At 32.0% G+C, this 15,650-nt stretch overlaps 1 protein-coding gene across 6 annotated transcripts in view; it reads right to left on the bottom strand.

Annotated features, from left to right (window-relative positions):
* TCF12 (transcription factor 12) overlaps positions 1-15,650 on the bottom strand; it is a 346,996-nt gene that overhangs the window by 44,876 nt on the left and 286,470 nt on the right. For 4 of the 6 annotated variants that reach the window (XM_045529980.1, XM_045529997.1, XM_045530003.1 and 1 more), the window contains exon 9: positions 1,677-1,782. In XM_045529980.1, coding sequence (XP_045385936.1) covers positions 1,677-1,782 — 106 coding nt within the window. Of the gene's footprint in view, positions 1-1,676; positions 1,783-12,171; positions 12,786-15,650 lie in introns of those variants that run through there. The other 2 variants (XM_045530012.1, XM_045530023.1) reach the window with 1 other exon arrangement.

Below are 15,650 nucleotides of genomic sequence, written 5' to 3'. Positions count from 1 at the left end.
AAAAATTCAAAGGGTACCCTCTAGATATTTTTTTCTTCCTGTTAGGTAGATAGCTAGGGTCTCCAGCTCTTCTAGGGAACAAGGGTGCCCTGCCTTGGTGCTGCCTTGAGCAATTGCCCTACCTGGGAAGAAGGATAAGAGTGGGCACTCCATCTTGGTGTTGCCCCACCCTTAATCCTATCCTGAGCAACTGCTACACCTAGGGAAGGAAGAAACACCTTACCAATCCGGGAATTCCCCAGCCCAGGCATAATAGGATTTGGAAAGTAACCTAGAGTAACCTAAGGCTAATTATTATGTCGTTAGCTTAAATCTACATTGTGGTTCACCACCACCAGCCCAAAGCTAGGCTTTCAGAGGAGCTCACATACGAAGATACAACCTTGAAAACACCTGTTGATCATTTGGTAACACCCCACACCTCCCAAAAGCCCTTCTCCAGATCATGCCAATAAAAGGAAACAACTCAAGAATTCCCAGAGAGAGAGGGAGAGTCAGTCAGTGAGTCAGTCTGTCTCTCCCCACTCGCACAGACAGAGCTGTTTCATTTTACAATAAAAAGCTGCTTGTGTGAAACTGCTTCCTGCTGTGGTCACTCCATCACACTGGACCTGCTTGTGATTTTTTTTCCAAGCAAAGAGCCAAAGAACTAGGATAACAGTCCACCAAAAGGCTGGACCTGACACTGGTGTGTCTGGTCATTCTTTGGCCAAGAGCACACCAAGAACTGAGACCAGACGGCTACCCTGACATTCCCTTTTCCAACCTAGTCTTCTATCCAGTTTTCTTCTCTTCAAACTGTGAAATTACTATTTAAAATTAAGGAATAAGCTTTAAAGTTAGAAAAAAAGTAATCCAAATTACAGTAGGTAGGTAGGTCATCTAAATTCATATCAAGGAGGATAATAAAAATTCCGAATTTAGGGATAGACTGGATTTAAATTTTGGTTAAATGGTATATCCATAAATAAACCAAAAAAGTTCTTAATCTGTAACAGGCAATTATACCTAACATTTTGAAACTATGGAGTAAAGAAGTTTCTCTAACAGTAAACCTAATTGATAATAACCATATTATAGTCAGCCTTCAAATCAAAAGCGTCAGCAATGACTTCACTTCCAAATATTCATATAAAGTCAAAGAATCATTTATGTAATAATTTATTGCTCCCATATACATGCTTCACATAGTCCAAAACCACAGGAGACCAAATAAAAATGACTTGCTAGATGTGAATTAAAGGAAATGTAACACTTTTTCTCTCCTTAGTAACTTTTACTCTGTTCTATGATATTCACTCTTTATTTATATTGGTAAATCTAGGTGTGATATGAATCTGTAATTTAAACAAAAAACTAAAGTTAATAAGCTTTCACACATTTAAATTCTAAGATGAGCAAGAGCAGCTCTATTCATGTTTCTTAAGTTCTTTATAAATTCAGTCAATACTGAATGGACACTCCAATGGTTTGCTGGATAATCCACCTAAATTGCAGTCAGCAGTAAAAAGCACTAGAAAACGATAAAGCTAAATTTTAATTTACTTTAGCCAAAAAATACCTGGATAAATAATGTCTGAATTGCTGTGTAGGTATTCTCTTTCCTCACATTTTAGAATACTGGCTAATACATAGATGACTGTGGTAGTATTTGACAACTGTTTGGTAGTACTTACCTTGCATAAAGAAAGTGCTAGCAAACATACTGGTTGGTGGCTTAGGAGATGGATAACTAGGAGATTCACGGTTGAAATCATCTGAATTTGGGGATGGTGCATATACCTTAAAATTAAACAATAAATTTAATTAAAATGTAAATGATTATCATTAATTATGTAAAATGAGTTCTACATTCCATAAAGGGCATAAAAAGGTCTGTCTAATCTCTATAAAGGCCTACCCCAACCACAAAGAATATTGCCTAAATCCACGTAAATAATGTCAAACTTAGTTGCTATCTACATGTCTTTTTAACTGATTACTAGAGAAAACTACTACTCCAAATATCCCTGTAATGCATCTTGGTGTGACAGTTATACCAGGTGGTTGAATAAAGTCATAAATGTTGACTTGGCTTACAAAACACAAATCTCACACACACTTATGATTCAAAATCTGATGGAGCAAACATGTCTTTTGAATATAGCATGAAATAAAATTTAGGTTCATTCTTTTCACTGTTATAAAAGTTACCAAATAAAATGAGTTCGATTAAATGTTGCTATCCTTTGCTATATTACAAGATAACTGTGAAAGGACAAGACAATCGTTCAGGAACTTCCTTAACTTGATATAGCTGGCAAATCAAATTCTGCTGAGGGGTTTTAATTCTTTAATTTCAAGTACACTTTCAAGTCTGGCACAGCTTTAAGAAAAATCTCATTTAATTTGTTAGAACAGTATTAATTTTCTTTGATAAACTCTTGCTTCAGATAAGCAAACTATGAACATTTAGAAGTAGCAAATGGCCAACATTTGCATTCCTCTGGAAAACTAAATGGGCAGCCAAATAACCATAATGATCAAAACATGATCATACTATTCTCCTAACTATTGAAACCAAGAAGAAAACAAGTAACATTTGTATGATCTGTAAAAGTAAACTTCCAGAAGTCAGGAAGGGAAAGGTAAGTTATTTTGGGCAGTGTATGAAATAATTTATTTTGCTTTAGTTTGAAAAGGGTATATCCATTAAATTTCATTGCAAAATAAAAACTCTTTAAGTGTTCACTTAAGTGGAAGAAAGTAAGTACCATTAAAATTATTGGAGCACGTTCAAAAAAAATCATACATATATTTGTTTGCATAAGCATAAAAAATTTCTGAAATTACACACAAGAAACTTAACAATGATTGCATCTTTGGACTTAGAATTGAGAAGGACTTTTACTTTATACCCTTCTACATAATTTGGTATTTTTACCTCAAACATATATTTCTATACACTAACTATAGAAAAAGAATTAAGGAAGCCTACCAAGATTAAAATGGGGGTTCAATTTTTTGATTTACATAAACTGTAAATTATATTAATTTATTCTTTCTCTGAGACACTAAATGTAAAGACCTCTGGCAAATTACCCTAACCTTTCCAAGACTCAATTTCCTCTTTTATAAAATGATGCCAATAGTACCCAAAGTAAGCAGTCAATAAGTATCAGCTAATATTATCTATCATTCTAATTAGGAGCAGTTACTCACTAAATATCCCCATATATACAGTTTATCCTACATGAAAGGTTAAAAAGTCTGTTTTTATTCTTCTTGCTAGTCTTGATAATACCAACACAGGTGTGTCTTTTTAATGGATTGCCATTCAGGTTTGTTTCCTACCTTTCACATCCCAAAGGTAAAAACACACATCTGTGGTACCTGGGACATGATATCATATATTCCTATGAACTATCCAGAAGGATCCTAGTTAGGTGAATATGGCAGATAAAATGGTTTGTTCATTATACACATTAAACATACTTTTATAGTTTAAAGTTATTGCATAAATGATTGTGTTAGAATAACTGGGTATATACTAATGTGTCTGCAATGCATTATACAGGCTGACAGGCAGGTGAAGTTTTCAGGAAAGGAATTTTAGACTATTTTCTTTTAATAAAAAAAAAAATCTAAACTTAGCCACTGCTAGAAGTCCTTTGTCCCCTTTGTAGATAAATTTCCCCAAGACAAGCTGAAACCACAAACAACAAAAAATACAGTAAATGTACAGACCTCGCCAGAAAATACAAATGAGAATTAAATTTAGAAGACAGCATCCGAACATATGCTTTTTATCACAAATGTGTATTTACTATACATATCATCCTTGATCTTAAAGTATGAAATATAAAATTCTCTAATTCTACCCAGGTTATAGACTGAAACACTATGTAAGCCTCTCACACTTGGTAATTATGAAAAAAATGCAATTTTGATTTGTCATTTCACACACAAAATACCTATATAATTTATCAGTTTAAATTTACATAATGTCAATTTATATTTATCTTTATTCTCATTCAGTTCATTGTATTCCACATATGACATACTTACACTTTTCAATTTTTAAAATGTTTGTAATTATAAAACGAAGTGGAAGGATAAACTTGGCTTTACTGATTTACAAATTGCTGCTAAACAAAGGAGAATATGCTGATCAGATAATGGTTAATTGATGGCTGTCATGGAAAGCAAAGAAACCAAAATAAATTACACAAAGCAGAGAAAGAGACTTGCCATCCCTTATTCAAAATTTTTGAAGTTGTATGGAGAAGACAGGGCACATTTTAGAGGTAAAGTTTGTCTTTCATGCTAGTCTTTACAAATGGACTTTGGAAAAATACACTTTTAAAGGATAGAGCTTATAAATGAAAATAGTAAAAAGAAAAAGAAAAAGAAAAAGAAAAAGAGAAAAACCTCCAAAACCTCTGAACCTCTACATTATCATTTATGTATTAACATAAGTTCAAAATTTTTATCATAATAAAAATATTTTGAAATACATAGTTCTCAGAGAGGTCCATCTAACAGCATTTCTAACACAGGCTAAATAACTTTGCTTTTGGTATCTTAACCATAGTTTGCAAAAACATAGATGCAATGTTATGAAGCAGCAGTTGTGCCAGTCTTGATTTTTCAGATCAAAGAGTTCTTGCGGCAAAGCACAACTGATGTGGTCTCAAAGATTTTATTAACTCCAGATGTAGGGAAATAGTCAGCCAATTCCACAAAAAGAGTAAGTCTTTCTTAGTTACAATCAGTACCGGCCACAAATTAAAACCAGACTGCTTATGTCATCTGATCACCTGCACATAGATGCCAGTTTTTTTTTTTTCCTAGTTATGATCTAATCATATGTTTAAATCTCAAGGATGATTTTGTATCACAACAAACAATCTTAAAATTAAGAGAAAGAAATATGTATGCTTTAAGATGAATAAAATCTGCCAGGAGTCAAACTATTTTAAAGGGACTAGAAAAAGGTACAATTAAGTCATTTAAGATATTCTATTAAAATGTGGTAGACAGACATTTCCTTTAGAACTCTAGCCTCTGTTTCTGAATGCCAGGCTCACAGCAGCTATCATGGGACTGACTCTTTTCCCAAGCACTTATATTTTCCCCTCCAAGAATGGTGTTAAGAGAAATTTTGAGTGTCTTGAGAATAGACACTCCTAATTTCAAAGAACAGAACTGAAAATCTAAAATGTATCTCCCTTTCAGCTATTAACTCTGGCCAAAAGAACCCACATTTAATACCTTGGATGTTCTGATGGCACCCATCCCAAAGGAACTTTGTAAAAAGGATAGCATACTTTAGGAATGAATATTTACAATTACTGTTTACAATGAGTATGCAATTACGTTTGAAACTTTTTAGTTCACAAAATCAATTTGAGTCAAATTGGCAAAGACAGATTCCTCTCTTCCTGCTTGTATGATTCAGTTTAGTCATACGGATAACCCCCAATTCAGGGCAGACCCACTCTCTCTTTAGCTCTAGAGGTTGGAGCTGTGCACTATGCTTCCGATTTCAATGCAACCTTCCTATCATTAATATTGGAAACATCCCTATGAGGCAGGGAGGCATAATGATTTTCTGATAATTACTGAGAAAAGATGCAAAATGGTAGAAGTTTTTGCAAAAAAAGTTTTTCATTTAGTCACATTCAGTAATAAGACAGAGTTAAAGTATTATGTGATTCCCTGTATTTTTGAAAACAGACTCAGGCTCTGTGGTGGCTGGTATTTTTATATGTCCCAGATTATGAGGAGATAAGAATATTCTTTAATATGTGAGAATAGTCATATATCCTAATTAAGATACCCTTCCAGAGAAAATGAGAGGAATGCTTTAGATTGAGTGCTGTCTAACAGAGGTTTCTGTGATGATGGAAATGTTCTGTATCTGTGCTATACAACACAGTAGCTATCAGTCACGTGACTATCAAATGTGAAATGTGGATAGTGCCAACTAAGGAACTCAGTTTTTAACTTTATTTTAATTAATTTAAATAGCTGTATGTGGCTAATAGTTACTATACTGAACAAGGCAGATTTAAATTACCCTCCCTTACCCAGCAGTTCAAGATTACATAAATTATTTTGAAAAATATTCTAGAATTCTCATAAGCTCCAAGGCCTACAAAAACCAAAATCAGCCTAAATTTTCAAACATTTTGGGAATATGTTTCACCTAATTTAGAATAAAGGAAGAAGTAGCTTATCTATTTTTCTGAACATGCTCCAACACAGAACTAATTACCAAGATTTCATTATGTCTGTGCTTCTATTAGCTCTTTTGTCAAGATGGTTTGAATAGCAGTTCTCTTTAAGTTGCGATATGTTCAATATCATCAAACACTTCAATATGTGTTTATATGGACGTCAAATATGTGAAAGGTCTATGCCAGTAATAGAAATTATCTTGAGCACAATTTATACCCCCTTACTAAAATAACAAAACAAAATCATTTGGCTAATTTACCCTACTATCATAATTTTAAAATGAAAATATGATATTCAGGAACATCCACTTGATTTATCTGGTGTTTCAAATAATTATATTTTGTATGAAACAATAAAAATTTTACAAGATCTAGCTGAGTACTTAAAATCTGGGGGTAAAAAGTCCAGGTCAATGGAAAAAAGAAAATCCCAACCCAAGTCAAACTGTGTATTAAAAAAACCGTAATTAAGCCTCTGGGCCTATAATTTAAAAAATACGCACATTTAAGAGTCAGCCCTCAAAAACTAAGGAAGAAAAACTAGATAATTATCCCCAAAATTTATTTTTTAGTGTTTAAATTATTGCTGATTAACCTATGCAAGTTCCACTCATAGTAATACACACAATTACTATGACAAGTTTCCTTGTATTTCTGAATTCTGTGGGATCTGAATTTAGTAAAAAAGAGGCTGTTTTAAAAACAGTAAATAAAATTTTGTTTTAATAGCTACACTCATTCAGATAAGAATGCTAAGAAAAGAACTTTCCTAAAAAACCATTTTCTATGTATTTTTCTGATCATTTTGGAGCCATTAACTTTCTATGAATATTGATCTTATATATATCCTAAGGTAACAAGCATATATCTTTACCTAAAAGGCAAAATTTTAAAGTTTCTGAAGTTTAGGTCTTCACTTTCCTGTTCCTTCTCTAATCAAAATTAAACATAAACCCAAAGAAAAACACAAAAAATTTAAATAAATTCTAAAATGACAGTCTAATTTAAGAATTCCCCAATATCTAAGAATACTTAAACAAATGACAGATTTTATAAATACCTCAATGCTTTTAGTATTTTAATATTACATAAAAACAGCAAATTTTGCCATGAAATTAAATTTGCTACTATAGTTTTTATAATTCCAAGCCTAAGGGGGGAAATATTTAGACAGTTCCAGTAAAAATACCACAAAAACTGAAACCACAGGCATCATAAAGCAAAATATCTAAAGTAAAAGGACTAACACAGGAACATACAAGTTACCTCTATGGAAGACTCTTTTCACTGAATTAGCCTGTTAAAAACATAACTAGAATTTCTGTAAGAGAGATAAATACATGTTTATGTTTTCAGCAGTTTCCTAAATAAAAGGACCAATATCTTTTTCCAAAAATTTCCAGAGACACATTTAGGAGAAAATAAAATAAAATTTCCTTTCTAGCAACAATAAGAAAAATAATTCTGGTTTTCAGTATAAATCATCTTAAAATCAATTACTGCTCTTGATGTCTCACAAGCACAGTTGAATACTATTGGTTTTTAATTGTGAGAAAAATTCCTACTTAGGTAAACCAAGCACATTTTTATTAATCTTAAATTAATATCACTGGGTTGTCTACTGTTATCACTTTTCTAATAATCACAAATTTTTTTCTTGAGAGATAAATTATGGAATTTCTAAGAGACAGGGTTTGAAACTTGTTTGCTAGGATAATATATTGAACAAATAAATGACGGTCACATCTTAGCTACCTACATTTTAAAGAAATTTAGATTCAACAATACTGCACCTGATCCCCTTTCCTCAACATGTTAATGAACACGTGGAAAGGGACATAAATTTCTCTCTTAAAAACACTGACAAAACCTCCTGGCAGAGACTACAGCTTTAACTCACTGGTAATTTGTACTCACTTGAATCAAGAAAGGAAAACTTTCCTGAGCTCATATACACTATCCTCTCAGTAAGGGGAGGAAAAAGCCAAAGTAGATTCACGCTACAGTCCTTGTCATTCAATGTCTTTAGCATTCTATATTCAAAGATTTTAAAAAATGACTTCATGTCTTTCTATCATAAAAATGTTAAATTTAACTTTACTGGGCACATAGACAATCTGGAAATTTGAATTAATTTAATTGTACTTTCCTCTCTTATGTTAACTAGCAATAAATCCCTCAAGAGAATAGAAAATAACTCTATATACACACACTGGTTTCTGTGCTTTTATTAACTGAAAATGTTTATTTGAAAAATAACTCTTAGAAACATTTATAATGTAATTTTAGTTACTTGCTACTCTAATTCTTACCAAAAAAAAATCCCCAAAAACAAACAACAAAAAAACCAGATTCCATGGGCAGTCGGTGCCTCAACCATGGCTAAGCCATTTTTACTATGATGAATTCTATTAGACAAGACCTACTAGTCTAATTTCCTGAGTTTTAAAATATACCTGGGATAGTTTTAAGTTCTTCATCTTAAAAATCTATAAAAATTTGCTTGACTAATCATATCAATTAGTATTCATAAGATTGTTACTCTGATCATATATGCAAAAAACAGATTTATCTATAAGAGTGGCCTAGTGTTCTTCCCAGTTAAATTTTCTTTTCAATGTAGTATATTTTAATACAAATGGTAGTAAGGATAAATTTAGTTTAGCCCTTTGCAATGGAGACTGATTTACTTGTTCTTGGATAATATAAAAGAGAAAAACCTGTCCCTGGGAGGCAGACCTGAGTTCAAATTCTGACCTAAGCAATTACTAACTGGGTAGGGCTAAACTTCATTTTCCTTATTTATAAAATGAGGCTAGGAACATCTAAATGACAGCATGGTTGTGAGAATTAAATGAGATAAATGTAAACTCTTTATAGCACAGTTCCTGGTACAGAGTAGCTCTCACAATCATGTTCATTTCTGTCTCTTTTTTCACAGATTCCACCCAAAGAAATAACATTCAAAATTGTGTTTCTAGCTCGAGTTTTAACGCTTGGATTTCTGTGTTGTCTCTCATAAGATTAAAATAATCCCTTGATACAATGAAAATAATATCATGCCTGTACTTGCCAAAATTTTTATACCTAGAATACTTTTTAGCATGTTTAGTTTAAGGTCTAGAAAAATAGAGGCTGATTAGATCTGAGGAAGGGTAAAACTCCAGAATCTTCAAAGTAAACAGAAAAAGGGAGTCCTCTCTTGTCCCGAATTTTTCTCTAAGACTTTCTACCTTTCTGCACAAAAGACATAATTTATTAGCCTGAATGCAGGCTAAGTCCTTTATAAATAAGGAACCTCAGAAATCAACTGTTTCTTGCTATTTTTTAAATCTCAAAAAAGTATAATGTGTAAAAGTTTTAACGTACCCATTTATTATAAACACACATTAATACCTTACATCATGATACAGAATACAGCTATACAAAAGTTATATATGACACAGAACACTAACCCCTTCTTGTTTCAAATAGTGGGAAAAAATTTTGGCTTTTCTTTTCTGTACATATATGCACAAATCAGTTATATTTCCAACAATACAATACTGGCCACATAATATTAGGTAATAAAATATAAAAAGACTCTTTGGTCTTTTCCTAGAGTTTGTTCAGTTTTATTAGAATATCCCAAATACTCTTAAATATATGGAATCAACTTGAAAACTTAAAAATAAAAACTGGAAAAAAGAAAAAGTATTCTGTTTAAATCCAAGACCACTTAGGATTTCTCACTCTCTCATAATACCTCCTAATGGGATGTTAAAAATGAAATCAATGTGAACTCATTAGCATTTACAAATATTAATCTGCTCTATGTCTTAAAATAAATTGATAAAATGGGATTACAGAGTGAGCTTAAATTTAACTTGTTCACCATGAGAATTATATAAAATTCCATAACTCAAGTGAGGAAGTATATTTCACTTAAAGTCTAGAAATATTAATGAAAGTGCTAGTTTTTACTATAAAGCACTGACAGATATTTCCCAATGCATACTAACAATGTAATTATATAATCTTTATACAATATAATTATACATGATTTTCTTATTGAAGAAAATTGAAATCATTAGAGAATAATGTTTCTAATAATTTCTAATAAAATTTCTAAAAATTATTAGGGAGTAATTTTTAAAACTAGAGGTAAGTAAAAATACAACACATATAAGTCCAAGGTCTTATGATTCAGAGTACTAAGATAATGTATCATCTGTTTATACATTTTTCAAGAACATAAAAGTCACCTTTGACCTACATCAGACACAGGCTATCAATTTTCAGGCTATACTTCTCTAACATACCAACTATGCCATCTACCACAAGCCTGGAAATACTTAATACTATCAAAGCTGTCCCCAACCCCCCTCTCAATGTAGAACAAAGAGAAATGTTGTAATAGAGTAATCTGTGCTTTTGAAAGAATAAAATCTAAACTCGATTTGAGTTATAGTTTCAGGGGTCCTGCATAATTACTTTTACTGAACTTATAACATAAACACACACACATCCACATACCATTTTCAAACAGACTATTTTACTTAGAATCGGACACAAAAGAAAAATATTTTCATATTTGAAAGACAACTGGCTAGAAAATTATACAAAGATCAAGTAATTTCACTTTATTATCCATCTAAATCTACCTCTCACATTCTCCAAAGCTCTGCTTTTATGGGCAGCTTGAACATATACTTTTAATGAGTTTAAAGATATTTTGGCTTATCATCAAGAGAGCTTATCCAAAAAAGTTCACAACCAAACACTGGCCAAGTCTAAAGAGGCCTTACTAAAAGAGAGAATGAAAAAGTGGTTTGATTAGGTCTCAGTACTCTGGTTATAGAAATATGCTATTTCAAACATTTTCAAGTGGTAAAAAGGGAAGAGACAACCGTAGCTAATTTTATGCCTATTTCAGGAAAATGTAATTGAATTTTCATAACTTAAAACATTAACATTAAAAATACTCTTTTCCACTTCCCCTATCAGTAAAGCCACATATGCATTTTTTGTAAGACATTTGAGGGAAAAAATTTTGGAAGACTGAGAAGAAAAATACTGAATTTCTCATATAAACCAAGATTGTTATTGATTAATATAACATTTTTATAATAGTTATCAAGTATCTTACAAAGATAACTCCTATTGAATCTCTCAGAGAAGTTCACTTTCTTTTTAGAACATACAGAATCCTCTGGCTTAATGTTTTTTTTTCCCAGAAACATAAATAATTAATACAAAGCAATTAAAGAATAGAAATGTCTCACGTGGCGATACAAAAAGTATTATTTTAAAACACTTAACCATGTGCTATAAATTGACCCGAAATACATTCTTTGGAAAATGTATAAATGCATTCTTTTTAAAAATAGTGACTTATTTTATGAATCTGCACAGGGTCAAAATTCTAGTTTGATTGGAAACAGATGGTATCCCAGAAAAGTCAGGCTCTGGACCTGAAACTCCAAACAGGAAATACGGCCCTCACTAGCTGACTGCTTTCCCTAATCATTCCCAGAACTTCATACTTGTTATTTTTATGAATATCCAAGATGACTTTCATCTTTTCCTTCCATCTACAAAGCATTGAATAATACTCAATATATACGTATGTATGTATTTTATATAAAGAGTATATGTTTACAATATATGAAAACATCAAAACAAATGTACCTCCAAGCTCACTGCTAGTAAAGACATCAGGCTAAAAATAATAGCTCACAAATTCAAGTTTATTTTCTATACTATTGTAAAAATAAAAGCCAACAACTATCGATTAACTGTGTAGAAGACATGACTTTATTGACAATACTTACAAATAAATATACAATCTAATGTATTGCAGAAAAGGATAAAACAAAACCTTACAGGCTTTAGTAAAAAGCAATTAATCTACACTGCTTTCTATTAAACAAGTCAGTTAGAAGCTATATGAACAAAGAAAAAGGCTTACCGTTTTCCCATTGTAGTAATACATCAAAGAATTGCTGCCCATTCCAGGGACAGGATAAGCACAATACATGTTGATTTTGAAAATTGTTACTGTTTGCAGCTAATGCCTACAGCTTCTCTTTCAAGACATACATCCACTCAGGCAAACAGAGTAAGTCTTCAGTACTATGCATCCACACATGGATCTACTCAAAAGGAACTTATGCAAAATAGGACTGAACCAACTCACAGAGCACAGAGGGAGGGTTTATGCTGTAAGTAACCTCTTTCAATTTCCATCAAGTCCTTCCATTGGTGGAGGATACCAATAAGACAAAATCTGGGGTATTAAAAAATATAAATCATTTATAAACGCTAAATAAAGAGATATAGTGTTCTGAAGAAAAATCCCAAGGAATTATTAATCCTAAGGATTTATCTCCTATATATATGTAAATATACATTCATACACACAAACACAAAGGAAGGCAAACTAACAGATCTTCTGCTGGTTTGTTTTTAGTTTTAATTAAATTAGAAGCACTTCTGGCAGGGAAAACTTGCTTTGCTACACCTCCAGTAACATTTCCATCTGGCACGGTCTAAAATTGCTTCAACTTTGATAAACACATGATCAAGTAATCAGGAATTGGAAACATTGAATCATGTGTAACAAGAAGGATCTAGACAGTTAAGCCTTGAACAAAATCACTTCCTGGAGAAAGCCGACTGTCATGTAAGTACCTCTTAACTAGTTAGAACAAACCACAATTTTTTTAACTTACAAAAAAGTTATATTAAAAAATAGAAAGGAACAAATTTTATTAAAAAGTCCAAAAATCAGAAAAATTACCTTAAAAATAAATCACCTGTTTTTACAATGGAAACAATATAGATTTTTCAATTATTAAGCTCCTAAAATTTCTCATTCATAACACCAATTAAAAGTTTATAATGGACTGTAGTCTTCTAGAACATCTAAATATGTATTAAATGATTCAATAACTAAATAGAAAAAACAGACAAGGTTTTGTTTTCCTTACATAAAGTATGGAAAGGTTGGTGTGTATACATACAAAATGTGCACTCTAGCTGATAAACGAAATAAGGCTTCCTAGAAGTCTTTCCTCCAAGTTCATTATTATTCTTAAGGAATGCTCTATATATTCATATTTTTATGTTAATGCTCAAATTTTTCAGGAAGGAAAAATAATCAGTTCGAGAATAAATGTTTCAGATTTTTCTACCTCATTATATTTTGATGTCAGAAGGTTTTAAACGCTATCTACGAATACATGTCTCATACACACAAATACATTTTGCTATTTAAAAATTTTCTATTTCTCTTTTGGGGTAAATTCTAACCTGGAAAAACAGAACAGCAACTTTTCTTTCTTTCTCATTTCCCTCCATGAAAACCTCTTTGTACTATCTTTTCTCCCTGTGCCCTGTAGGTTTGTTAATCAGAATCAGAGGACAGCTCACAAGCTGCCAAAAGGGGCACATCACTTTTTTTTAAAGGCATGTTTCATGATGCAGAAATCCTCTATGAAATATTCTAGGAATATATATAACGGACTCCCCCCAAAACCTGATTCTTAGGAAACATATTGATCAAATTACAGTAATAAAACTAAATCAGACGGTACAGCCAGCTAACTTCACAATGTTTTAAAAGCTGATGGTATCGGAACAACAATAAAACCTCCCCACACTCTCCAGATATAGAAAAGGCTAAGCAGCAGCTGCAAAAGAACATCACTGCACAGCAGACTATTAAAATGCCAGTCTGCAGAGTGGTCTGTAACTTCCTCCCTCCTGAGAGACCACAAAGACCCATTTCAATCCTTGGAGAACTGTGTAAAAAGCTTTGATTTACAATTAACAATGCCATGCCTTAAAACCATTCAAGTAAATTTTGTCTTTCATAGGCATAGTCTTTCTCTACTGACAAAACAGCTATTCTTAAAATTGGGGGGGGGCCGCGAATCAACTATCTAAAATAAAATTTCCTCTTTCTATTAATTGTTAAAAAATCAAAGAAACTTACTTTTCAATAGAAATTGAGGAGGAACAGGGAGAAGAGGGAAGCCACAAAGCACTGATACTACTTCAACATTTTCGTTCAATAATCACCGCTCCAATCTGAGAAAACTTTTTTTATATGTTAATAAAATATCCACCTGTAATAACTAAGCTCATTTCTAGTGCCTGACAGGAAACAGAGAGAGTTCTATGTTGTTTGATAAAATAAACAGCATTATATGAATCCAACTAAGCAACTTCGGCTATTAAGGCACAATGAAAATTTTAATATTTCATCATCAGTTCTTTATTTTAGAGGCAATTACATGGTATAAACATACATTCAGATAAAAAAGAAATTCACAGTAAAGCCAAACAGTATAACCAAACTTCTTTTACTGGTCTAAAATCAGTTTATTATTAAGCAACTGTGTAAGATCTGTTGTTAAACCTGAAACCTGAATGTGAAACTTAACAGTTTCTAAAGAGTGAGAAACTAATTAAAAGCTTATCCTTACACTTTTTCATTCCTTCTCTTAAAAACATATATGAAATCCATACATCTGTAAGGAAGACCTCCTCTGCCAATATACACCATAGGTATCTGGTACACACTATTGCCTAAATTTGAGAGTATATACAGAAACTTAAAAAAATCTCTATCTGTATCTATAACTGTATGATATTAAACTCATTCCTCAAAAACAGTAAATAGTCAAGAAAACTGGTGGTAATCTAAATAAAATGTGCCCCAATATTCTACTTGTATACTATAACAAGGGTCTTTTAAGTTTGTCACTCTAAAATACCATCTTTCTTGATGTCTGCCTTACCCAAAAGAAACTAAAACTGGTTGATGTAGACAGTCATTTGCTTTATTACAATTAGAAATTATCTTCTATAATAAAGTCTTTTTTCTTTCTCTCAAAAATATTTTTTATAAAACCTAATTTAATCTATGCAACAGCTGTAGCACAATTTTTTTCCTAAGAAGAATCATATTACAGGAAAAAAGTGCACATAGATGGATCAAGTGCTGCTCTAGTCAATGCAGTTGTTTAATCTTTGCCTTTTTTTTTTTTTAAAGGAACATGTCAAGGGTTAATCCTGTGACTCAGTCTGACAAAATGAGTCAGCTGGAGACAGGGCCAATTTTTAAACCTGATTTTAGACAGGCATGCTGTCTGTACAGGAGCTCCGAACTGTCATGCACTTTTTATCCTGAATTGTTTCCACCAGCAATTCTACATAATCACTTATATGTTATTCTAAGATGTGATCTGACTTAATATTAACGTTACCTACTACAACAATATAAAAAAATCACCAAGTTTTATAGCAAAATAGACATTATTGTACACACTGGCAGCATGATTAATGAAAATGTACGAGAATTCTGGGGAAAAAAAAAAAAAAAGACTTGGGGCCATACATCTTTTATTAGCAAACTGATGATTCCTGGTTTAAGGATGATAG

The sequence above is a fragment of the Lemur catta genome, chromosome 1, assembly GCF_020740605.2.
Source record: "Lemur catta isolate mLemCat1 chromosome 1, mLemCat1.pri, whole genome shotgun sequence".
NCBI classification, from domain to species: Eukaryota; Metazoa; Chordata; class Mammalia; order Primates; family Lemuridae; genus Lemur; species Lemur catta.
This window is presented reverse-complemented; position numbering and strand designations above follow the sequence as displayed.